The sequence below is a fragment of the Chiroxiphia lanceolata genome, chromosome 3 (assembly GCF_009829145.1).
Source record: "Chiroxiphia lanceolata isolate bChiLan1 chromosome 3, bChiLan1.pri, whole genome shotgun sequence".
Classification (NCBI taxonomy): domain Eukaryota; kingdom Metazoa; phylum Chordata; class Aves; order Passeriformes; family Pipridae; genus Chiroxiphia; species Chiroxiphia lanceolata.
Genome location: NC_045639.1, coordinates 43855741 through 43882706, shown reverse-complemented (window position 1 = coordinate 43882706; position 26966 = coordinate 43855741). Strand labels below are relative to the sequence as shown.

The following is a 26966-nucleotide window of genomic DNA, read 5'->3' as shown; positions in this document are numbered from 1 at the left end:
AGAGCTAATGCATTCTGGGAGCAGTGTGACTCAACAGATGATAGTACTTTACCAAATCTGCTTGTTGCTCTGTTAAAAGACTTTTCATTGCATAACAAAATTCTTGTAATTAGAGACAGAAGCAACAATACGCATACTCATTTTACACCTGCTTCTTGCCTTCTCTTTGACAAGAAATACAAGATCAAGCCAGTATAAAAGTGGCCAATTTTGATTCATCTGTAATAAATTAGCTTTTAAGTGTGTAACTATGTTCTTAGTATTACTACAATTTTTAAATGTTGAGATTGTTTAAACCACATAGGTTTTAAGGATGAGAGGCAGTGATGGTAGCATAAACTTTTGCATTATGGCTATCAGAGTAACAGTCCTTGAAACACTGAGGAAAAAAGGAGGATTTCTGTTTCTGCAGCCTGTTAATGTCTGTATTCCTGCTCAGCATCAGAGGGCCAAATCCTTACCATTCTGTAATGCCCATCCAGTCTGCTGTGAACTAGTGAACTAGACAGAGCTGCATACAATACTGACCATTTTGTAAGACACTCTGAGACACGTGAAGGAGAACTACCTAAACGCAAAGTAACATATTCTTATTTTTTTGAACATATCTGCACATTTTTTTAACTGTGCCCCTCAGATCACATTCCCATAAAACAGTCAGAAGTCCTCCTGGCTCCTGCTGTCTTCTGCAGCTGTAGTCAGGGTTCTTTCTGTAAGGTTGTTGGAAAAGAGTTGATACTCAGAAAATCAAGTGTATGTGGAGTACAGTCACCTCACGCAGGAGTTAAGCAATAAGGTTGGAAAACTCATGGTGCCAACATCATTAGCAGTGTGGGCTAGTGGCAGGAACAAGACAGAGGTTGCAGCCAGAGATGCCACTGTAAACCTCTGAAAGGAAAATTAGTTGGGTGCCTAGGGTCAAGTATTCAAAGTCATATCCACGCACTGATGTAAATATTTCAGTTTCCCAAATGGTGAAGAGAGACATCTTCTGTTTTACTTTGGGGAAGTGTCGCATTGATAAACATCCCTGTAAGCTGGCTGGGTTATTTAAGTGTCAAAGCATGAATTTAGGTAGCTGTTGGCCCATTTTGTTGTTTTTTTTTTTTTTTTTAATTTTTAGTAGAGCTATTCAAACAAATACTCTCAGCTAACCTGGCAAAGACTTTCATTTTCACAGCTCTCTGGAAAAAGTGAACCAGCTTTCTTTTCATTTCAAATCTTTCTTTAAAAATGAGAGATTTTTCCACTGGCAGGAGACTAACATTTGCTGGTCAACATACTCATAAAGCAAGAATGGTAGATTTGCGCAATTTTGTTTAATGAATGAGCTTTCAGGTTGCTATAACAAGCTGGCCAACTAGCCACTGTGTTTGGGAAAAGTCAGTGATTTTCATTTGCTGTAATTTTAGGTGGTGGTTTTTTCGTTTGGTTGATTTTGCAGTTTGAACACAATGGTGCTGCTCTGCTCTGGCAGAGTGAAGGCAGCCATATGTGGCAATAATAGGTACCGATATTTCTTCTTATGTAGGAAAATCAGATTTCATCCCGTTTGGCAAATAATTGCTTTCAGATGTATCCTAACAGGAGGGGACAGTCTTTTGCACAGTATCCCTGCTGACTTTAGGGAAGTCAAGTTAACAAAGTCAAGCAAGAGCACTCGCAGGTGATAATCCATGCTCTTACCATTAATTGAACAAAAGGGGGATAAGGGACCTCATCTACTCAGAAGACCAGGTTTTTCACTCTCCTTGTGAAGCCTGATGTCATGTGACTGACCAGTTGTCTTTAAATGATTTTTATTTTGTGTAAAGGTCGTATTTAAAGAGCCATTGTAGAGAGTAGGGTGTAAACAGTCCTTGGATCATGTTTGGCACTTTGCAAAGGCTTGCTGTCACTTTCACACACTGCTGTTAATGATTAACAAAAATATGCTGCTCTCCGTTCACTCCTCTCTCACATTTCATAGATGGTATTATAAAACATTCGACTTGGGATGTTCAGGATACAAATTTTGTCTCTAATGCAAAATTTACCTTTGAAATAACATAGATCTATGACCTAATATATACTAACTTAATGTTTCTCTGTTACTTATCTACAGTAGCATTAAATGCTAATATTGTAACATTTTGAATCAGATTGTATCATATTTGTAAATGAAGACTAATTTTTCTGTGAGTTTTCATCAAGTCAGTGGACAGATCTCACACTACTGTTTTATTCAATTTAAATAAGAATGGCAAAATATGGAATTATATTTTGTTTAAAAGAAGTAGCTAGTTTGATCCCTTAATCTGTTGAATGACCATGTGAGAACTCAGTGAAGAGAAAAAGGATCATAAATGAATAACTGAGTAACTTAAAACAATTATAATTCTGAGAGAAGAGAAATTTGAATACTTGCATAATATTTCTCATCTCTTTAACCAAGAAGTCGGGCTAAAATAAGCAAATATGCAGCAAAGAAACAGCAAAACAATGCTAAAATAGCAATTTTTTTGTGGCAAAACAGTTGGGGTTTTTTTACAGTATTGTGATTACAGCGTTTCTTACAGTATTCCTAGTATTTCAAATTCTAAGAAAATAATTAGAGGTATGTGTAAAACTTTCCCTAAACCAGAAACTTCAAAAAAAATTCCATTAATTGGATTCAGATTAAAGAGCAAGTCATCCCATTCCATTTCAGACCTCTGTCTTACAGTCCCCCAAAATTTCTCCTGTTTTTAGAACCAGAATTTGTTTATTACAGAAATCTTGATTTGACATAGGGCTACTTGGTTACTCAAACCCAGGGTAAAAGTTGAGAAAATCTTGGTATATGCTGGTAGATTAAATTGACTGTGATAATATTCTTTTCAGGTAAAGCTAAATGGGAACTGGTGGTCTCTGTGTTTTGGATCTTTTTTCGACAGGCTGAGTGCATTTCCAGATGGTTTTCCTTGTGTCCTGCAATATCTTTGCATATGAAACCACATAGATAAATGAGAGCATCTGTCTGTGTTTTTTCCTGCTTTGGTCAGTGGAGTAAAGTACATAAATTAATTATTAAGGCTGTGTTGAAATTTTGAGCTTTTTGTTTAGCCACAATCATCTACCCAAGCTCCAAAAGTCCAAAATAGCGTACAGCTATACATCGAGAACTCTCTGAAAATGCACATAAGGGGCCTGCAATATTTGGTTCCCACAAGTTTTTTTCACAAACAAGAAAAAATATGGGTGGGATAGTTGCCAGCTTTCCCCAGTCCTTGAGAACCCTTATGCTGATGCGTATCTGAACCTAATGTAAATCAAAACACATGGCGCCAGATGCATATTAGAACTGTAATTTAGTCCTAGGTTTTGGTTGCCATTTAGATGTTGGGTCTAAGGTTGAGTGTTTATTAATATTACCTATATGCTTACAAGCAGGACTTGGTCCATGAAGAGGTATTAGGTTTAACTGGAAATATATATGCACGTGAATATATTCAGCTGAGACAACGTATTGTCCATTGAATTTAGTGGCTATTTTTCCATGGATTTCTACTGAGGGAGGACTGGGCCACATAAATACTCCTTGTTTGATTCAGGTTAATGAATGGTCTTTATAAGAAGCTAGTAGCATGAGCAAATTACTTCTTGCATTTTTTTTGTAACATTGAGCTGCACTTGATTCCTGTCAGAGTCGAGCTTACTTGAAACTGTCAAGAGGGGGCAGGCAGACAAATTCTTGTAAAAACAAGTCTTAAGAAAGATTGGTGTGAGGTGTCCATACCCTGGCCATAAGGGGTGACAAAATAACTTTGTGTACACAAAGGGTAGGAAGTTAGTATCTTAAGCAGCATTATACCACCTCATCTATCTCTTCAGAGAAGGAATCTGTCATGCTAGAGAACATCTCAAAACCTGGAAAACCTGAAAGAATATGAAGCCATGGAATTACGCCTCTCCTTCAGTAGAACAAAATAGTTTAGGGATTTTTTTGTCATTTTTATTAGCTGTGCTTATAGGAGGAACAGACATGATGGATTCTGGGTGATGAAATTGGTCAGCTGCAGGTAAAGAGCCTTCTAGTTTACCTTGAAGGTGCATGTTTTTTGGAGTTAGGGATAATGGGATCACTTCTCTAATGGACCATTTTGCCATTCAGTCAACATAAACTCCTCTGCAGGGAGAGCATACCTTGAATAGAAATTATCCCTCTTCCCGCTGCCTTTCTAAAGGGAACGTTTTGGTCATATTTGGAAATACAATTTGGCTTAATCTAAGTGGAAATCCATACAATGAAACTTGAAGACTATGAAAACTAGTTAAAAATGTAAAAACATATTGTGATCAGTTTCCTTGGGGCATACTAACTTTACTGGTTCAAGGAGGGTTCATCCTAAGCAAATTAATCAAACTCTCATTCTCATGAGATGTGATTTCTTGGAGGGTTTTATGGCTGTCAATAGGATGACTATTTAGCCATACTAATTATGATGGTATTGAAATTAACTAGCACAAAGCTTCTGTAAATCAGTATTTGAAGTGTTCTAAAGAGGTGCTTAATTTAGGCTTCATTAATTAGGACAGAGAGATAACATTCTGACTAGCAGAAATTGTCATACAATTTAAGTCTCTGTATAGTGAAATTTGGACATGATTATATTCTGTCTGTATATCCTCCTAGAAATGTGGTAGAACTGCAATATTAACTGTCTGTAATGTTACACTCCATTCCTCTAGAACACACTTATCATTTTTTGAAGTATTTTTGTTCACAGGTTTCTTGTTACCTGATTTCTTTAGAAGACACTGAGCTTCAAGCCATAATAAAAGATCCATTTACCCTGAAAAACAGGCTTCCTATATTGTTCTTTCGTGGCCTATTTATCGTAATGAGAAAAAGAGGGAGAAGGAACCAACTGAAAACAGAATTTCTTGGAATGGATTCTGTTTGTCATATACACATTGTAGGGTTAAGGAAATTGGAAGGAAATGTTTGTATAATGGCAGGAAATGTTAAAGTACCATACAGATGCCTTTGTAATTTTCTGCAGATTTGACAAGTTGTTTCTGCAGAACACACTGAAATTTAGACATAAATACAGCGATTTATATTTACACAAAAAACACCAACTCAAATCATTTGTAATCATGAAAGTCCACATTTTGGGAGAAGTTGTGATAAGACACAGCAGAAAAACTGTCAGAATTTCTGAAACAAGGGGCCAAAACATCTCCTGTTACAAGACTAACAAGGTGATTATCATAACGTACATAACACAGTACTTGGTGTTTTAGATGTGCAACAGAAAAATGCAGTTTCATACATTATTCAGGATGACTTTTCCAGAAAAGTCACTGCATTTCTCCTCTAGGATATTCCCTAATAAACATTAATTAACAGTTTAGGTAGTCCATCAAAGATGAATAAATGGAGCCTTTCATAAATAAGGATCTACGGTGTTATTACTACTGAGGTATTTTTCTGTTCGTGTAAATGAACCTGATTCATTGAAAGGCAGACTGTCTTAGGAATAACTGACAAAAAAGAACTGACTGCAGATTTTACACAAAATATGAAACTTTGATCCACAGAGTTTTTCATTAACTGAAGTATGTTTCTCATTGACAGAAGATGCAGCATTTCAGCTGGTTGTTTGTAATGGACTATAAAGGAATCTTGAACCAGAACACCAAAAAAAAAGAATTTAGGAATTAACCTTTAAAGTAAAAAGGGAAGAAACAGAATAGCACTGTGATATAGAAAGAGTAACATACATTATATCTTAAGTAGTTTTTAAAATTCAGTCTTAGCTGTGAGCAAGAGTTTTATTTTTTCATTCAAAAATGGTGGTACAAAGGCTCTTGGTGTAAAACAGGGCAAAAAGATATACTTCATTACATGATCAAAATGTCTGTGTTGAATCACCAATGCTTATGAACTTAAATAAAATGTAGTTTTGGGTAGAAACTGCAGAAATGCTTATTAACCTGAAATAAATTATCCCAACTGAGCTACAGTATGGCTGATTAACATGGTAGGCTATGCAGAAAGGATTTTTCAGCCATTTCTAATTATTTTTTTCACTAAGATGCTTGGAAACCATTTTTTATTTTCCAGCAAGACAAAACCGAAGGAACTAAGTGAAATAACAATAGTGTAAACACATTACTTGAGAAGAAGAAGCTGGAGTCAGTGCTTTTCTGTTCCCAGAGGGAGTGTTATTGTAGTAATACATGCCATAGAAAGTCGATGTATTTTAATAAGTCAGGTACTTATGCTACTTTTATTGTGGCATAGATCTTTTTCCATACTGTTCACTTTATGAACTTCTGGCATCCATCTGTTATGATTCCAGTTCATAGTTGTCATCAGATTGTTTGGACAAACTGTCAGGCGTTTTCTAAGTTAATGACATTTATCACTGGTTCTCCTGGGAAATGAACATTTGTTGACCGTGACTCCTCTGACATTACAAAGACAATTATTTGCAGCGATATGGTAGTTCTTGTGATAAGGGCTCTTAGCATCACAGGACTATAATTGCATCTTTCCACTACTCCTGTTGTAAATAATTGAACAAAAAGTTTGAAAGGGAATGAATGGTTCCCTCAGAAAGGAAATTACACAGAGAACGAATATTCTGGCTCTGGCAGGTAGGATTATAGATAAGCACTTTAGAGTAGTTTTGTTTGAGGTAGGAACAGTGTTCTAGTGGGGAAAACAAACAAAGAAGTAGTAATGGTGACACAAATGGTCATGTGAAAAGTGTACAAAATCATTAGACTTCAGAAATTGCTCTCTTGGGCAGTCACAAGGCACATTGCCTGGTAGCTGATCTGAAGCTAATTAGCCATTGTAGAAGGGAGAAAAATGATAAGCTATTCTGCACTTTTGTTGGATAAAGTGAATGAACTGGGTTCAGCAGATTTGTAATAAGACTTAGCAATTTGGCTCATAGAGAACTGACAAGCATGGTGTCCATCATACTAATTTATTTTTTTCTAATTTTTCAAAAATAATCTAGATTTTATCTGACAACTAATTTAAGCCTAATGAGAAGTTCTTTTTCTTGTTACAATTTCCCATATGTAGGGGAAGGCTAAGAAATTCAAAGTTCCAAGAAGGTGAAAGTCCTTCCTTTTTATCTTTAAACTTTCCTTTGATTACTGTCACTGTCTGCTCTGTTTCCAGTCTCACTTGCAATGTTAAGTTCAACCAGTCTTCTGACTGTCCCTCCTAAAGCCATAAGTCACATTTGCAGCCGTCCTGTGACATGTTTCCCATAGTGCTTCTTTTCTATACTTGTGAGATTTAAAACCAGACATAAGGGAGAAAAAGGACCGGTACAAACCTAACCGAGTGCAAAAGATACAAATTTCTAGCTTGAGCCGCAGCTTGTGGAAAACCTTACCTCAGCAAGTCCATCAGTACAGACCATTTATGTAAGTCTATTACACTAGCTCCTAAATCACCAGAACTCAGGCGACTGGACTGGTCCGTGAGTCAGCATTGCAGTCCTCTGTTGCTTGTTTCAATCAGTAGAAATTAGAACTTTACAGAAATTAGGGAGTGTATCTTATGCTCACAGCTGAAACAGTCCATATCTGCTCCTGAGCAGGGAATTTTCCATCACACCCTCTCCATTCTGCTACATTTTGTCTGCCTGGATGACCTGACTATGTAGTCTTTATACACCAATGTATTTTCTAAACAAAGCTGGAAGCATGAAAACGTATTGCACCTCTGGGTTTGGAAGAGATAATAATACCTGCACATCTGTGAGATTGCGTTGCTGGTTACAAGGATGTAAAACAAAAGAAGGTCATAGTGGCTAATGGCATGGTCCCAAGGTTTATCAGTATGAAAAAGAAATTAATTTAGCAGAGTTTAAAGACAAGTAATGATTTCTTCCCTCTCACTGCAGTTACTTCACCCAGGTTGCTCCTTTTTACTTGATTATATACAAAACGCTAAAAGTGAACAACTAAGTTAAGTGATGTGTTTTCCAGGGTTGTCATACCTTGTTACTGTGTTATCATCACAATCCAGACAGTGAGAGAAAGATTTATTTTGGTTACTCCGAGACGATATTGGTGATGTCCTGTTCAAATACTATGTGAAACAAAAGAGGAAAAGAAGTCAGCCAAACATGTCTATCTGTGCCTTATAATCAAGTTAGCATATGCTAAATATGCTTAGTTTTTAAACCTTTTACATGGATTGGAACAAAACATACTGATTTGTAAACCAGGACATTGTATAGATGGAATTATGTGCCATTTAAAATATGAACATGTCTAACTTCCTGCTACCTTTTCCCCTGCAGCAGAAGTTTTACTGATTCTGGACATCTGAATTTGCAAAAAGCTAGCAAGGAGTAGTAGTATTCTGGACATAACTTGTGAATTTCTGTCAGCTGATGCCTACAATTTGCAAAGCATTTTCTGAACCCTGTGGATAAAAGTAAATGAGATTATACTGAAGCTGAAATTTGTTAAAATGTACTAGAAAATTCACTCAGGATTCATCTTGTTCTTCTGTGGGTTGAACTGTGAAAAGTCAAGAAGCAAATCCTTTAACCGACATGAAAGAAAAGCAGATATTACCCACAGATTGTTTTTATTATTGTAACATTAAAATTACTTTTCTTTATCTGAAGAGAATATTTTATTGATTGCAATTCTAGTAACTTCAGATTTTCCTATGAGCAATTTGTGTGTTTGTAGAGTGCTTAACATTCTTGTTTTTCAAATACTTCAATTTTTTTTCCCCACTGGATAGTTTGGGAATTATACAGAAGCTATATTATTAACCATCTAAATTTCATATGGTAAGAGACTGACTCTAAAATCCCTAGAGAAACAATGGCTTGACTAAATAGCCTGTCTCATTTATTATCTCTACATGGTCACACATACCAGTTAAGTAGTGACCAAAAGTCCTCAGCAGAGGTGTTATTTTACTGATGTTATTTTACCGGTGTAAACTGACAGGTATTCTCAGTTCACTGCTGTCTCATAGTTTCATATAAAGGCTGGGAATGTGTAGATGCATAAGTTTTTTGCACCTTCAGAAAGATCTAGGACATATTGATAGTATGAGATAAAAATGTATTACTTTTTCTTGTGGGTCTTTTCTCTCCAGAGCAAATGATACGCTGCCAGTACCAGAAACACCAGTAAAGAATGTGGAAGAATTTTCACTATGTTAAGAGGTTGTTCTAAAACTGGAAAGAAAGAGCAAAATATAAAAATCTAAATGAATATCTAGATGAACAATCCGATTAAGGAATCCTAAGATGTTGGATTTTTACTGTTCCCTCTGAAAAGAATCAGTAGTTTAGGAACTGTGGAGTGGAGGAGGATTTTTTAAGGTCACAGAGAAAGTATTTGTTTATCCATAGATCAAGTATAGGAAAAGGGGTGTTCAAAATATTATTAGGACTATAATATGGAATAGCTGCATGAAAAGGAAACTAAAGCTTTTAACAGTATACAGCCTAAACCAACATAGCTGGTATTTGAGCTGTAGCACACCTCTTCAAACACAATCCTTATATGCAATCAAAGATATAAAAACTGTTTGATAAATCTAGTAGGCTCTTCCAGTCTAGCTTATTCAGTACTTTTTCTTTTCTGTCCAAAAGCATCGTCATGTGATCAAGAACTTCAGTCAGCCCTGGAGGAAGCTAAACAGCCCCAGAAAGACAATGTGTTCATACCGGAGTGTGCTCAGGGCGGCCTCTACAAACCAGTGCAGTGCCATCCTTCCACAGGCTACTGCTGGTGTGTTCTGGTGGATACGGGACGTCCCATCCCTGGTACATCAACAAGGTAAGAGACTACACATTCATTCTCAAAAGTTGCAATGAGAAGATGCCTTGGTGTCTGTGTACTAACATGTAGATTTCTATTGCTGGTGGAATTATGTCATATAGGTTTTTTCCACTATAAAGTGAAATATTTTAAGAGATATCAAAAGTTAAGGCCAGATGGCCATGGACCCTTTCACTGCAATGTCACAGGCAATTTTCTGTCCTAGTCAACTTCTTTACTTCTATTTTGTGCTGGGAAACCAAGACTTGGAGCAGATAATGAATAATCCCAGAGGAAATCTCACACTTAGCCTGAATATAAAAGAACCAAGTAAGATAGTCTATGACATAAACTACTCCAGCCTCTGAAATGTTCAGTTACTTTTCCAGCAACCTCTTCAACTATTTCATGTGACAGGCTTTGATGGAACAACTGCTCAGGAACCCACAGAGAGGAAATATCATTTTAGTGTGTTATTAATAGAAGCTTGGAGTTCAGTCATCTCAGCTGAGCCAGATACATGATAAAGTGTTGTAAGCCACATAGAGCAGATGTAGGCAAGGCACATATCAGATTCCAGAGGATGTTATTTAGGTTGGTTATTGTGGTTTGGCCCTTGTAGAAATGCTATTGATACTCATACAAAACTAGCAGGCAGTATGGGTATCTTGATGTGATCATCTTTTCAAGCTTAAGCAAAATCATTTTTTATCATTTATATAAGGTTTGTGAAAGAAACACACATTATAAGCCACTTGCTGTAAAATATTATATTACTGGGGAGAGTTTTTTCACATATTCTTCAAGTGCTGGTTTACTGCTACTGTTTATACCACAGTCTAGACCATGACAATTACAATACCATCTGAAGTGGACTCAATGAGCCTAGATGTCTTTTCCAACCTTAAGCATTCTATAACACTGTGACTTGAGTTACTGTTGATCTACTGTTTCTGGCAAGTTGAAGCCCATAAACTGTCAAAACAAAATAGTCCAAATTTGCTCCTGAAACTGCAGGATGAGTACACATATTGTGTTAGGATCTAGAGATGTTCTCTAGAGATTCCAGAGGCTCTCTTTTATGCTCCTGCTCTGTTCTCCATCCCTAGGTTTGTTCGCTGTTTCTTCCTTTTAGTGCTAATCCTTCTTTGAATTATAGTTTAAATAATTTTATTTCCTATTCCCTAATTTGAGTCCAAATCATCTTCTTGTGCTCATCAAGCAATGAGGCTTCCACTTTAGTTTTGGTTTTGTTGAGTTTTGTTAATTGGTGGGCTTTTCTTGTCATTGGTTTTATTTTGTTTTGTTTTTATTTTAATTTTTTTTGTAGTTCTTATTAGTATAATTTTATTATAGAGTCACAGAATAGCTGAGATAGGCAGGGACCCCTGATGATCCTCTGGTCCAACCCTTCTACTCAAGGCAAGGTCATCTGGAGTCGATTGCTCAGGATTATGTCCAGTTAGTTCTGAGTATCTCTAAGTATGGAGAATCCACAGCCTCTCTGGGCAGCCTGTTTTAGTGTTTGATCATCATTATGGTTAAAAAAAAATTTTTTTCTTACAATTACACAAAATTTCCTCTATTTCATTTTATGCCCATTGCCTCGATTCTTGACACTGGACATCACCAAGAAGAGTCTGACTACGTTTTCTTTATTTTCCTCCCTTTTGGGTATTTATAGAAAATAATAAGATCCTCCCTGAGCCTTCTCTTCCCCAGGGTGATCAGTGTCAGTACCCTTTCCTTGTTATGTCAAATGTTTCAGTCCCTTGACCATATTAATGGCCCTTTGCTAGGCTCACTTCCAGTATATGCACATCTCCCTTGTTTGGAGAGCTCAGAGCTGCACACAACATTGCAGATATGTCTCCTTCTCTCGGTGTGAATGAGAGGGGAAGGATCACCTCCCTTGACCTAATGGCAGTACTCTTTCTAATGCAGCCGTGGAGGCTGTTGGCCTTCTTTGCTGCAAGGGCACATTGCTGCCTCATGCACAGGTTAGCGTCCATCAGAAATACCAGGTTCTTGGTTCAAATTTGCTTTCCAGCTGATTTGCCCTGTCCCATACTGATGCAGGGGACTAATCTTCTCCAGGTGCAAGAATTTTGCATTTGCCTTTTTTTGAAGTTCATGAGATTCCTGCCAGCTCATTTCTGCAACCTATTGAAGTCCCTCTAAATGGCAGCACAATTGTCTTACGCATCAGTCACTAGTCCCAATTATGTATCATCTGCAAATTGCTAAAGTTCTTCTGTCTCCCAGCATCCTGGTCATTAATGAAGAGGTTAAAGAATATTGCCTCTATGAGCTTTGGGGAACTCCACTGGTGACTGGCTTCCAGCTGAAATTTTGCTGCTGATCCCAACTATTTGAGGTTGGCTGTTCAGCTAGTTTTCAATACACATCCCTGTTCTTTTATCTAGCACATACTTCATCAGTTTATCTATGAGAATGTGATCAGACACAATGTCAAAAGCCTCGCTAAGATTAAGATAAATAATATCTACCCTTCTCATCTTATCCACTGAGCAAGTTAGAGAATTGTAGAAAGCGGCAGTGCTGGCCAAGTAGTTTCCTCTTCATAGTTCTGTGCTGGCTGATCTCAATCACTACATTCTTCTCCTTCATATGTTTTGAACTACCTTGTAGGAAGATTTGCTTCATCACCTTCTCAGGAACTGACATAAGCCTGGATGGTTTATTATTTGGCTCTTCCTTGCCCTTAAGGAAGGCAGAAGTTACATTTGCTTTCTTCCAGTCTCCTTGTACAGTCAGTACAACTTTTCAGATATAATTGAGGCTGCCCCACAATGACATCAGCTGGCTCCCTCACCAATGGTGGGTGCATCCCATCAAGTCCCGTGTGTATGTCCAGTTTGTTCAAATAACCCCTTCTCGACCCAGGGTAAATCCTCCTTGCTCTAGACTTTACTATTGGTCTCAGTGACATGGAATTCCTGAAGACTGGTCTTAAAAATAAAGACCAAGGAGAAGGTGGCATTAAGTACTTCTCTATGTCCTTTGTTACAAGTTCTCCTGTCCCACCTAGCAGTAGGCCCACACTTCCTTAGTCTTCTTTTTGCTGCTGATACACATGTAAGAAGTCCTTCTCGTCACCCTTCATGCTCCTTACTAGATTTGCCTCCAAAGGGCTGTAGCTTTCCTAACCCCATCCCTGAATACCTGAAGACTGTCTGTATCACCTCTTGCGTCATCTGACCCAATTTCTACCATTTGTATCCTTCCTTTTTAAATCTACATTTTGTTAGGTGTTCTTTGTTCATCTGTGCAGGCTTCCTGTCACATCCTGCACATTGCGATAATCTATTTATGAAACTGGAGGTGGTCATCCTTGAAAATCAAACAGCTCACTTTCCTATTCTTATGCATAGTGTGAATGCACTGTGTGCCATGTGACTCTTCCTGTCATATAGGCTGGAATTCTAGGTCTTCCCAACCCCTTGATGAATCCCCTATGGACCTTGAATCAGTCTCTGTCTTCTCTTTTTTTCCTGTTTGGTCTGCTGACCTCCTGTATTTCTCAACTACACAGTCACTCAGCTGTGGGAGAAGAGGCAGCAGGAGTGTTTTCACTGTGCTGCATGCCTCCAAAGCTGGAAGGCTGGAAAATTGGACTCAATCATTCCCTGCATATGGTTCAGACACAAAAGTGTTCTCCTTGATGACTTATACTAAAAAGATCAGCTGCTGTGGTCTTGACCATTCCTAATTTGTTCATCTTTATTGGACTTATAGGCAGTTTTCAATAAAGCTCTGAGGAAGTAATATTTAATAATATCCCCTGAGAGGACATTTCTGAGCACAGATGGGTAAGTAGAGTACTCAGTTTTAGGAATTTCATACTAAATAAAGAATGACTGGTGTATTTAGGAATCTACAGTCTTGGTAAACAAGCAGGTGGAATTACTGCCGGGAGTTTAAGAGGAATGTCTAGACCTCATTTCTGAGAAAGATTTAGGTGGGCTGGAATCCCATAAATTATTTCTTTTTTATTTTTCTGTATTGATAAAATTAAACTTTTTTTCTCTGGCAGAGGGAAGTAAAGGGGGATCAGAATATGACAAGGATTATACAGTTGTCTTTTTGCAATTCTTTTTTATAGAATGGAAAGAGTGAACATGTAAGTCTTTTCTAGTTTAAAGAACCAGGAGCTTGTGCAAAACTGGGTGTACTATCTTTCAGTTTTCCACTGCAAAATAGAAATTAAAAGGTGTTAAAATGGTACTGCAGGAACTGATAGCATAAACACTCCTGGTAACAATATGGATGCATAGCATACTGGAATCTCTGTTCTGCAACTATCGATTAAATCACTAAGGGACAACAATAAAAGACAAATCTGGGAAGCTATTGCCAGAACAGCTTAGCATTTTGCATGTTGTTTCTTTTGAAAGTATTCATGAGGATATTTGTCAAATCATAAGGCTCTGAATAGCACAATAAATAAAGTTAGTCACATTAAATAAGACCCCCAAAATGAAGAGATGTTATTAATACTCATTCAACTTCTAATACACTGTCATCTGAAAAAAAGACAAATAATTATTTTTCAGAAAAAATAATCTCATCCTAGAGTTAAAATAAAGATATGTCAATGAAGAACCACTCTAGGACATTTAAAACAGTAAAGCTCAAAAGAAATAGGTGAAGTTGTGGTATAAGTCTGGATTTTATGAAAACCTAGGGAAAATATCCATCTAATTAAAAGGAAGTAATGCATTTAAAGGGTAAAAACAACTATCCTCCCAAAAGGCTTATCAGTATGATCCTCACCAGCTGGCTCTGAATGCCTCTTGGGTATCACAGCATGATTCTCAGCCTTTTTTGTTCAGTGGGGGCCATGAGGCTGTGTTCTCATATGGGACTTTTTAGCAATTAGGACCATATGAAAAGTAATCCCCAATCCACTTGCACAAGATTCTCTAAACTTAAAAAAAGATCGTAAATCATCTGTTTTGTGAGGCTACCTACACTGTAGAATCCCTGTGAAAGCCTCCATCCTGTGCTACTTTTACACATCAGTAAATCTCAATGCTTCCCAGCAGACTGATCAGAGGTACAAAACACCCTTCGTAAGTCCTTGCCAATACCAGATATACATTCACTTGTAGGGATTCTTTCCCCTTTAAAATTCAAAAGAGTAACTTGGGATGTCTTTTGACTACATTATTTTTAACCTGACAGTGCTCCATTCTGACATGCTATCCCTTTCCCATTCTTTCTCCATGAAAACTGGGGCAAGTCTGTTTTTCTTATCTGTTTTTACTATGGCTGTTACTGCACGGTAAATTTCTAATGACTCATTTTCTTTCTTCAGTTGCTTTAAAGACTTAAACATAGATCTTTGACATTTAAGTATTTAACACCTATTGGGCTTTAATAAATTTAGTTTGTATATTATGAACTACACTTGTATTTAACAAAAATGTAAGCCAAAAGAGTAGAAGAGTAGAGGCCAAAAAATAAAATGTAGGCACAGAGCAGAAACACTAATGGAAGAGGATGGGGGGAATGTAGTCAGGTATCAGATTAATCGGGGACCAGGCTGTTTGCCAGATACTGCATTAGTGAGTATTGCTCACTAATTTCCCTTTCACTGTTTCCTTGGCTGATTGGTCATCCATCAGGTATCTGAATTCAACCCACGCTATCAAAGCACCTTCTATGCCTACCATTCTTGAGGTAAAAAAAAGAGTCTCTAGCGCTCCCATGACCCTAAAAACAGCACTGTACCTTCTTACAGCAGATAGAATTTGATGAACCAGTGGTCAGTTTCATCAGATGATGTAGAAATATATTAAACCCTCAACGGAAAAATAATATTGTTTTTTTTTTATGCTGCCTGATAATTAAGATCAAAATATTTAGGCATTGCTCTTAGGAGCAGTCTGGCCTGGACCCAGGACATAGCTACCATTTAATGTTTTTAGAAAGAATATTATGTTCTAAAAAGTTTGGATTAGTATATTTTAATTAGACATTTTAGTGTCCCACTCAGTAAATGTCATTTTGATAGACTTAGAACAGTGGAATTTTGGTTATATAAAACATGAAAGAATCTAGAATCAGTGAACAGGCATGTATGTGCACACACATGCACGTGGACGCAATTCATATTAGTAAGTGTGTTTATCTCAGAATTGAAACTTTGTCTGAAATGCTGCATGCTAAATTCTGCAACTTCCAGCCAGAATAGGAGAATATGACAGTAAAATTTTTCAGAAAGGGATTCTGTTGATCTGACTTAAAAACTGCGATGCAATGACAGTGAGACATAAAAAAAAGGTGAGATTCAGCATCAGATGCTCCCATGTCCCCCGGTCTTGCATAAAAGATATTCCAAGTGGTGTTGCATAAGTCAACGTTTATTGGAAGTACAAATAGCACAGTTTCTTGTTACCAATTCAATGAACAAAGTGACTTTAAGTAAACTAAGCGTAGAAGAATCAGAATATTTCAGTAGCAGGTGGAGATTTAGTGTTTTTCACCATTCATTTGAGCAGTTTCAGACCAATTCCCTTCTGGTAGAAATCCTATCAATTCTTCACTCTTGTTCGAAAAGTTAGCTGTTTATGGCTAGTCTTTCTTACTTAATTTTTTTTTTATTTTTTTTGAGAGGATACAGTAGCACATGGTTTTAGAGCTGCAGTAGTATCTAAGTAGAGTACTTGCCTTGCTGTGATTTTGAAATTGCTTTTCTGGTGTTTCCCAGCATGAATACTGTTTGTCATATTGTTTACGTCTTTTTGGTTTTGTAGGTGGGGGAGACAGCCTTACCTTTTTTTGATTTTTTTGTTTTCTTTGGTGTATTTTTCAAAATAATTTTTTATTATAAATTAATTTGTAACAGTTCTTTAGTTTTCTGCCCTGTAGAATGACCTTTGGAATAGATAATATTTTTTTACTTTGACATCAACCCTGGGAGAACAAAGATGTGGTGGTTTCTTTGAGGTAAGTGAAAAATAGGTAGATAAGTTTGCATCACCCTTCTGAGTGAAAAGCAGGATAATTCCCTGAATATAAGAAGGTACGAGTTTTGTTTGGACTACAAATTTGGAAGTAAATTCCTCCTGAATCAAATTAACCTTGGCCGGTTTTATTCTCTCCCTGTTTGTTCTTTAGGTATGAACAACCTAAATGTGATAATGGTGCCAGAGCTCACCCAACAAAAACAAAGGATTTGTACAGAGGACGCCAGCTTCAAGGTCAGTGAAATCGATTTAGGTTTGTGCACTCAATACTTTGTTTATTCACTGTAGCAAATTAAAAAACAATTTCTTATCCTATATCAAAACAGTGTATCTTTTAGATATCACTATATTGATTTGCCACTGACTGAAGTCTTTGACTTTGGAGCAAAGTGTGTCAGTATGGGTCTTGGGATGTTGTCGGAGAAAGTAAGGCTCATTTTTCTCTAGTTTAGTGGCAGTCACATTTACTTTCTGGAATTATTCCTTGCTGTTGTTGTATTAGGGAAATCAGCAAATACATCTAGAATAACCTGGACCACAATTCATAATCCTTGTTCTAGCAAAATTCATGGGAAATTGGCCTCTGTCTTCAAATCAGTCAAAAACATGTATCATTTTCCTTACTTTTTTCTAAGAGTATCCTTGTTAGTTTACCTTGGAATAATATATTTTTATTCTTCTCTGTTGTAAAAGAAAACCTTTTTGTTTATTAGCATTTTTATAAATGTTACACTTTTTATAAGCACGGAGTTCAGCGATATATGTGCCACATAAATCCTCAGACATGTGAAACTTAGTGGCAGATGCATATTTGGTGACAGTCAGAGTGATGATGTTTATCCATCATTTTGCCAGTTGGTACTTGCTTACTGAAGTTACTTACTGCTGTTGTAACTTCATGGAAGTTAGCAGGAGTTTCAGTAATAATTTGAGAAAATATTTTGGACCTTATTGCAGCCTTTCAATACTTAAAGAGGGCTTATAGGTAAGATGAAACCAAACTTCTTAGCAGGGCCTCTTGTGATAGGAAAAGGGGTAACGGTTTTAAACCAAAAGAGAGTGATTCAGATTAGATATAAGGATGAAATATTTTATGATGGGGGTCGTGAAACATTGCCCAGAGAAATGTTGGATGCCCTCTCCCTGGAGACATTCATGATCAGGCTGGAGCATTCTGATCTAGTTGAAGATGACCTGCTTCTTGTAGGGGGGTTGGACAAGATGACCTTCAAGGGTCCTTTCCAACCTAAATTATTTTATGCTATTTTACAATCCTTACTCCATGGAAACCGATGGAAAGTTAACCATCTTTGACAATTTATTTCACACAGCACTTGCATAGTTACAGGCTTGGATAATTACTTTATTTTATGTATTTTTTTCTGAGTGAAAAGAGCTTGACTCAGAAGAGACTATAGCAGAGCAGAAGCTGAAGAAACAAGTTTTGTAGTAAAAGATATCACTTTCTGAACACTCCTACCTTTTGCTAAAAATTTTGAAGAGCATTTGCTAGATGGAATCTTAGAGAGAGGATGGGCAGGTGAAGGTTTTTAAGATTTCACATTTCTATTTCTTATCTAAATTGGTAATGCTTTTGTACAGCACAGTAATAAATATTTATCCAAAATCAAGATACAGTGCCAACTTTTTAGTAGAAATGAACCAGTGTTACTCAAAGTTTCTATTGTAAACAGTCTTGTAAAAGCATATTTGCATCGTCTATATTTAAATATAACATATAATTTCTCAGTGGTGCCAGGACTGAATAAAGAATAAAGTAGGTTAATTGCATGCTTATTTTTAAGGAATTATACATTTTTGAAAGGATGGGTTTGCTTGTTTTGAAGACTATAGCCACAAAAAATGTAGTAGCCCTGGGTGAAACCGCTGTGACTGCCTGCTGTGTAAAACAAGGAAGATTTTAAAATTAATTACTTTACTGCTATGAGTGATCTTAAATGGGATAAACCCCACCAGAAGATCCTCAAGTGGGTTAAATTGGCATAGTTCTCGAACTACACTGGTTTATACCACCTGAAAGTTTGAACCCATTACATATTAAGACAAATGTTTTTAGAAATATTTTGCAAATAAATCAAGATACAATTTTTGGCAAGCACTGATATCTTGTTAAGGCAGAATTGTGGAAGGTAAGGGTACCTTGGAGTCTACAACAAAATTCCCACTGATTTAAACTGAGCTAAGAATATGTCTTCAAATCCTAAGGCTAACCTAATATAAAACATCTGAAACTGAAGGCTAATCTGATGTTTGTAAGGACGATCCAAGCCACCTGTATCTCTTAGTTTGGGCTGGAAATTACACAATAATAATTCTTCCCATTAGATTTCTAGTTGTTTTTTTAAAGCCAAAGCATTTTTCTGAGGTTACTTGTGTTTATGATCCTTCTCAGAAACTAGTTATTGCAAGATAATGAAAATGAACTCAAAAAGGAGTCTAGAGAACGTCACATACTGGGGAAACGGAAGGGTTTTTTACTTTTCTCATAGTCAGAGTTTTCAAACACTCGTATTTTGACCTTTTGTTCTCCTCTGTGTTATACAGTAAAATGGGAGCCCTGTGATGAACTGACATATTCTGTAAAGAGTCTTGAATTTTTTTTCCTCATAGTTTTGGATTACTGGTTTCAGTAATCAGCTTTATACACAAGCTGATCAAGAGCATTTAGAAAGGTATAGCATGAAGGCTACTAAACATATAGTATGATGGAATGAGGTGTAGATGCTGCTGTATTTTCCTAAAATCAGGAGTGGTGATAGGTCAAATTCAACCAAGCTTAAGAAACATCAGTTGCTGAAACTGTAATTTTTCAGGCTGGGTCTGTGGATGAAGGTATTCTCAAGCATTATATGTATTCGCTACTTTTTAATAATCAGTAAAATATTTTTAAACACATGTCCGCAATAAGTGTATATCTATTAGTAAATTATATATATATGTACTACTGTAATAATAAATTAAGTACATTGTAAAACATGTGCAAATACAGAAGTTGAAAAAAGGATGAAATAACCATAACTTTTTTTTTTTAATGTAATCTATTAATAGTGCAAAAAATATTTTCTTCCTGCACTTCAGCTGTGCCTTTCCTGGGGTACATGCACCCCAGTTTGATACAGTGGGTAGGCTACCTGTTCATAAAGCTAGTCTGGCCTCTGCTGTAAGCAATCTGGATAAAGGGACTTTGATATGTAGGAGAGCAAGACATGCTAGCATACTGAGTGCAGACTACTCAGATAATTTGCCTCATGGGCAAATCTTCTTGTTTAAAAAGTATGCATTGAATGCAAGAAGTCTCTGTTTTAGGCTCCTCTATGTGTGAGGGCTGGATAAACTTTGGATAATCCTTTGTATGGTTTAAGATTTTTGTATTCTTATTTAACCTGGGAATTTATCTGTTTTTCCTGTAATATAATTTTCATTACTCAGACCTGAAATTCGAAAAGTAATTGAAAAATTTTTTCAAGTATTATGGGAAAAGTCATTTTGCTCACACAATATTTTTTAATTAGAAGTACCCTTATCTTTTGTGAAGGAAAGAAAACCAAAACCCAATAAAAAATGAGTAAATGGCTCAAAAGTTTCAGTGGGGGACACAATGCCGAGCTGGCATTTCAGACTTTCAGACTTTACTGTGTTGTTATAGTTTTGTGGCTTTGAATAAGATTGCTAATTTTGTTTACATTTCATTTTGGTTTGTTTAAGTTTCTCCTTTTCTTTAACATAATATGTTTTTTTTAAGTCCCTACAGTTGTGATAGTTCCTTTCATATAAAGGGATAATTTGGCAGGGGAAACTATAGTCTGGAAATGACAGTGCCTCATAAACTGTAACAGTAATACAATCTACTGACTTGGTTGTAGATTCATTGTCAATCTACTAAAACCCTGAAAGTCTCCCTTTTCTATTTTCTCTAAATAGCATAGCTCTTCACTGTTGAATATTTAGTTTTCCTTAATGCTGATCTCATTTACCAAGCTGGAATCCAGTAGAATGCATCTGCTGCATTAAAAGTTACTGTAGATTTCTACTGCTGAAATAAAATCAGCATTTCACTCCTATTTTTGTCCTTTCTGGCAATTCCTTATTTCAGATGCTTCTCATTACAATTTTTGATTCTAGAGCATTTCTCAAAACAAGATGTAGTATTTTGGGGTTTTGATAGCACTGAGTTAATAAGCGTCTGAAAGGATTCATTTTTTACTGTCTAGGGTTTAGTCAATGGCACAAGAAGGATCCAAATTAGTTTGCACAGCCTTTATGAGGACAGATTTTGAATCTTATATTTGGACAAGAGTATAGACCATGCCCCTCCTCCCCACGGCACAAACCCAAAACTCAGTGCTTTGCATGAAGGGCCTAAACTCTGCTAATCATTGTGTTGGTACTGTGGTGGTCTACAATTTAGGACAAGCTTAGAACATTAAAAAACATTACTAAGTTGAAATGACTTAATGCAAGTCCCCTGCATAGTGAATCAACTTACTTAACAACAAAAAAACCCAAAAAAACAACTCTTAAACCCCTTCCTTTAATGTGACCTGCAGATTGTTTTCTAATTTCATAGCCTACTAATGAGTCAGCTACTGTTTTGTCCTAGGGGCTTTTGTAAGCTTAGTTTAACCTTGTCATTCAAGCAGTTAATATTTTCTGCTGCAAATCATGCATGAGAGCTGTTTAATTCATCTGTTTATTTCATATTTGTGTTACTTAAGAGAAACAAATGTATTCTAACTGCCCAGTTTTCTTCCTGTTGTAATGGCTTTATTTATTGTTTCTGATTGGGTAATCCTGCACTGACTCTGAACAGTTTATGTTTCGTGGAGCAAAACTCATGATTTAAGGTATGGGTGAATTATGTATGGATAAATACTGTTTACTTTTGGTTGTTGGCAGTGCATCTTCTTTTTCCAAAGTTAAAGACAAATAGTTGGAAACACTCAAACCACGATGATGCAAGACCCACAGTCAAACAACCATCATGTGAAGTATTTCACTTAAAGGCACCTTTAAAAAAAAAGAAAGTGATAGAAGCTTAACTGCTTTTCCTTTTGAGGTACATTCTGTTATATAGTGGTTCCAGTTTTGACCATTAACATGTCAGATTTCATAAGGTGCCAGACTATTTCTCAGCTAAAATGGTAAGGTACCTCTACTGTCCTGCCTCATCTTGCTTTCTCTGTTTCCTCTGTGTAGTCTGGTACCAGTACCAAGTAGAAACTAATCTTACCTACTTCACATTTCTTAAACATTTGAATGACTGAAAACTTTGTGCTTTTTTAAAGGTATCGGTTAAGGTATAATGCAGGTTATATACACATGCCTGCCTTCCCATGAGCTTCAAATTGTTAGGTCAATTGGCATGTAACTGTCTCCGCTGAGCTGTGATTTAAAAGAATTATATTTTTATAATGTAACCAGCTTTTTGGCTGCATGAGTTAATATTCAAAATACCCCTTTCTGCTATTGAATCTTAAAGCTCCAAGTTGTCAACCAATAATTTCAAGTTTGCAGCTGTTTTGAATGAGTCTATAACCATCATCCTGAGCCCTGCGCTGCTTTATGTACCAAAAGGTTCTTGGCAAAAAGACTCTTTATGGAGCAGACTTGCCTAGTGAAGTGCTTAAACTACGACCAAAAAATGGAGCAAAGCTGGTGTGAACTTTCATGGCAGGGATGGCAGAACTGAACAGCTGCATGACAAGTTGGTGGAGGGGACCTGCCTGGAGCATGGTGAGGTCTGCAGAGAGGACATGAGGCTCAACAGCAAGGGGCAACTCCCAGAGCTAGAAGTTAGCAATGGAAGCTGAAGGAAGCCCCTATAATCCACGAGGGATTGGTGACCTGCTTTGCCAATTAGACACCCATAATTCTGTGGGCCCAGAAAGGATGCACCTGACAGTAACGAGAGACCTGGCAAGAGAGCTTGTAAAGTCCTTTTCAATCATTTACTTGCAGTTGTGGTTAACTGGAGAAGTCCCAGTTGAGTGGTAATTTGGAAATGTAACACCCATCTTCAAGAACAGTCGGAAGGATGATCTGGGGAGCTACAGGCCTGTCAGCCTAACTTTTGCAACAGGGAAGGTCATGGAGCAGATTGTCATGAGTGCCATCACACAGCACATGCAGGACAACTAGGAGGCCAGGCCCAGCCAGCTTGTGTTTATGAAAGCACACACTGCTTGAGCAACCTGATCACCTTCTATGAGAAGGTGACCTGCTTAGTAGATGAGGGAAAGGCTATGACTGTTGAGTATTTAGACCTCAATAAAGCCTTTGACACCATCTTCCACAGAATTCTCCTGGATAAATTGAGGCTTTTCATGGCTTGGACAGGTGCAGTCTTCACTAGGTTAAAAGCTCTCTGGATGACTGGGCCCAGAGAGTAGTAGACAATGAAACTAAATCCAGTTGGTGACTGGTCACTAGTGTGTTCTCCAGGGCTCAATACTGGGGTCAGTCCTGTTTAACATCTCTATCTATGATTTGGATGAGAGAATCGAGTACATCCTCAGTAAGTTCCCAGATGCCACCAAATTAGGTGCGAGTGCTGATCTGATGAAGCATAGGAAGGCTCTGCAGAGGGATCTAGACATGCTGGATCCATGGGCTGTGGACAACTGCATGGGATTCAAAAAGGCAAAGTGCCAGGTCCTGCACTTGTGTCGCAACAACCCTGTGCATCGATATAAGCTTGGGGAAGAGTGGCTTGAGACCTGCTCAGCAGAAAGGGACTTGGGGGTGCTGTTTGACAGCTGGCTGGATATAAGTCAGCAGTATACCCAGATGGTCAAGAAGGCCAATGACATCTTGGCCTGTATGAAGAATAATGCGGCCAGCAGGACTAGAGAAATGATAGTCCCATTGTACTCAGCACTAGTGAGACAACACCTCAAGTCCTATGTGCAGTTCTGGTCCCCTCACAACAAGAAAGAGTTTGAGGTGCTGGAGTGTGCCCACTCTGTTCCTCAGAGAAGAGGAACAAAGTTGGTGAAGGGTCTGGAGCACAAGTCTTGTGAGGAGCAGCTGAGGGAGCTGGGGATGTTTAGCCTGAAGAAGAGGAGTCTCAGGGAAGACCTCATTGCTCTCTACAACTACCTGAAAGGAAGCTCTAGTGAGGTGGAGGTCAGTCTCTTCTGTTGTGTCTCAAGCGAGAGGATGAGAGGAAATGGCCTGATGTTGCATCTGGGGAATTTCAGATTAAATATTTGAAAAAAATTTGCACTGAAAGACTGTTTTGGCATTGAAGTAAGCTGCCCAGGGAGGTGGTGGAGTCACTGTCTCTGGAAGTGTTAAGAAATGTCTGGATGTGGCACTTAGGCATACGGTTTGTGGATGGTTAGGTTGGTGATAAATTGATGATTGGACTAGATGGTTTTGAAGGTCTCTTTCGACTTCGATGGTGCTGTGGTTCTGTGCAGAGGGGTGCTGGAGGGCCAGGAATGCTCCTTCTCAGTTCTGTGGTGCTAGAGGAGGAAGGGAAATTGCTACTTCCCCTCCTAAAACAGTTGCTATCTCCTCTAGTGTATGTAGTGGTGGCCTGAGGAGGGGGTAGGGCAGAGGCAGTACTCCTCACCACTACATAGCTCTATGGGTCAAGCCTCCATACAAAGAGGGAGATCTGCAGCAGTAAGTACTGAACCACTAGTATGGCTTCAGAGCAGTTGAAATTCAAAAGAGGACTCTGTCTCTTAAACCTGCAAGAGTTTCCTTGGGCTTTTGCATTTAGTAACTTCAATATTATTACCCTATTGTCTGGCTGTATGAGCATATTTTAGTCTCCTGGTGGGCATTTTGCTCCAGAGGGCCTGCTCCAGTCCTGAAAGTTATTTTTCAAGGCTATGTGGATCATATTTATTTCCTTCACATCCTCTTCTGTCCATCTTCCCATCGTGATTTAACAACTAATGGTCTGGCCACTGTTGCTTTATTTTTGCCTCAGTTTGTAGTAATTTCTTATCAAAATGATTAAGCCCCCCCCAAACCCAAGCAGAAATATTAATATCTGAAACAAGAAAAAATCTCAAGCATACAGCCTAAGAGCTGCTGTATCTTTCAGCTGTGTGTGAATTTGTCTATAAAAATTACAGTAAAAGCATCTGTGCTGCTAGTAAAATGCCAGTGAAAGACACAGCTGTTTCATAGCTAACAAGAGAAAAGCTTGCTAATTAAAGGTGATACTACTGGCTCAGCAGTAGCATTTCATTCATCACTCTAGTTTGTATTAACCAAAAACTTAATGTTTATTTTAAAGGGCTGTATCAGGACTAATAAATACTGACGTAATTTGCTTCTCAGCATTTGACTATGCCAAAGAATATAAATTCTGTTTCTCATGATGCCTTTAGGCATCACTCACCTCACTGGTTACTGTCCTCCTTTTCCAGACAAACGCATTTTTAAAGACAGCAGCCCTACCTGTTGTGCTGCTCTTTTCCATTGGGTCCGTTACTGTCAGCGTGAGCAGTGGGGCACCTCCCAGAGAACATGCCCAGAAAGGGAGAACATTTTCCTGTGTCTGGCTGGCTTCCCAGGAACTTGACACACAAGAGTCATACCATGGCTGTGTCTGCTCCAGCGTTTTTGAATTGAGTTTCTTATTGTGTTTTATGCCTTCTTGGCCAGAGAGTGAATAAGTGAGAGGATGCTTTCCCCCATCTAAGCCTTTCCTAAGTCTGAGTGTATGTCAGAAAGTTCCACTGACCCTCATGAAGGTGTTTTGGTTCACTTGTCAGTGATGCAAACATGCAGAGAAATGCTGCCCTCCACACTTTATGATTTTGCCATTGATTCTGATAAAGATGGACCCTTTTCTTCCATCTTTACCAGGGAAATTATTATTTTAGATGGAATACATACATATATTATATATATATGTAGAAATACATATGCATAAAAATATTTGATTTCCCATCAACAAGAAGCAATAAACTGTGAAAGATTTTTTACCATAAAGCTTTGGTGAAGCTAAAAATTGCATTTCAGAAAGATATTTTATTTCCTACTTTTAATTTCTCTATACATTTAAATTCATACATTTAATCCATAATATTATATTTACTCCCCTTTTATCTTTGATTTTCTTTTAATACCAAAAAAAAAAAGAAGTGAATTTATGTGAAATGTTTCAATGCAGAGATTAACCAAATCAAGAAATCCAAAAAACAGAGCAAAACAGTACATGTTAAATGGCTTTGTTTCTTTTAACAAGAACTCTGCAGAAAATACATGTGACTACTAAGAAAATCAAGATACTTACTCTCCTCCAAAAGAAATCTAAGGTTTACAGTGAAAATACCACAGATTCTTTTAAAAGAGCTCTCATGACTGTAGATACTGAGGTATTCTCTGTGTGCAGCATAAAATCGTAGCATAAGCAGAGTAAAACTTTGATCACATTGAAACCTAAAAGGGATTAAAATATTTGTCCTAACTGAATAAACTTTGATGCTGCATTCTTAAAGTTACTAATCTTCAAGAAATGTTTTTGAAAAATCTTGAAATAATCTCTGGTACAGTGAAGATGTAGGAGAGATATCTCATAATAACTTGAAGCAACTGGATTGCAGCTCTTGGGTGAGCAGTAGAAAAAAAACAGCATGAGAGGGGAAGATTGATATAGAATAACCTCAGTGTTTTCTGCCAGAATGCCTACAATCATTATCGTCTTGCAATCTGAAAGCTGTCAGGGAAAACTCATATGACTGAATGGAAAAGGCAAAAACCTTTTAGTCTGCCAGGGCTGTAATCATAATGAAAAATGACACCTGAACCTTATCATGACAGTGAGTGGGAGTCGCATAATAAGACAGTATTTCCTCAAAGGCACATGGTATAGGGCGTCTCCTTTATAATCTGATATAAAAACATCTGAATAAAAACATGTGGTGGATTTGTAACACTGTTCCCTTCAAAATGAATGTCTTGTTTTGTTGTGTTTTCATACCTGGATACAAGTTCTCCTTTATTATGTGGCAGAAACAGCTCTCATGTTTAATTTCTGGACAGGGAAAAATAAATATTTTCATTTCAGATTGAACATATATCTGCAGCTATATTTTGAGAGGGAACAGCAATGGTTAGGCATTTATTCCTTGTGTTTAGTCACTTGGAGAAGTGTTCCAATTTTCACAGTGAGTTCAATGGGATTTTCTGTTCCCA

At 37.4% G+C, this 26966-nt stretch overlaps 1 protein-coding gene across 5 annotated transcripts in view; it reads left to right on the top strand.

Moving 5' to 3' along the window:
• Positions 1 to 26966, top strand: part of SMOC2 (SPARC related modular calcium binding 2) — a 137677-nt gene that overhangs the window by 84128 nt on the left and 26583 nt on the right. For all 5 annotated transcript variants that reach the window (XM_032684178.1, XM_032684180.1, XM_032684181.1 and 2 more), the window contains 2 exons: positions 9621 to 9807; positions 16936 to 17018. In XM_032684178.1, coding sequence (XP_032540069.1) covers positions 9621 to 9807; positions 16936 to 17018 — 270 coding nt within the window. The remainder of the gene's footprint in view (positions 1 to 9620; positions 9808 to 16935; positions 17019 to 26966) is intronic.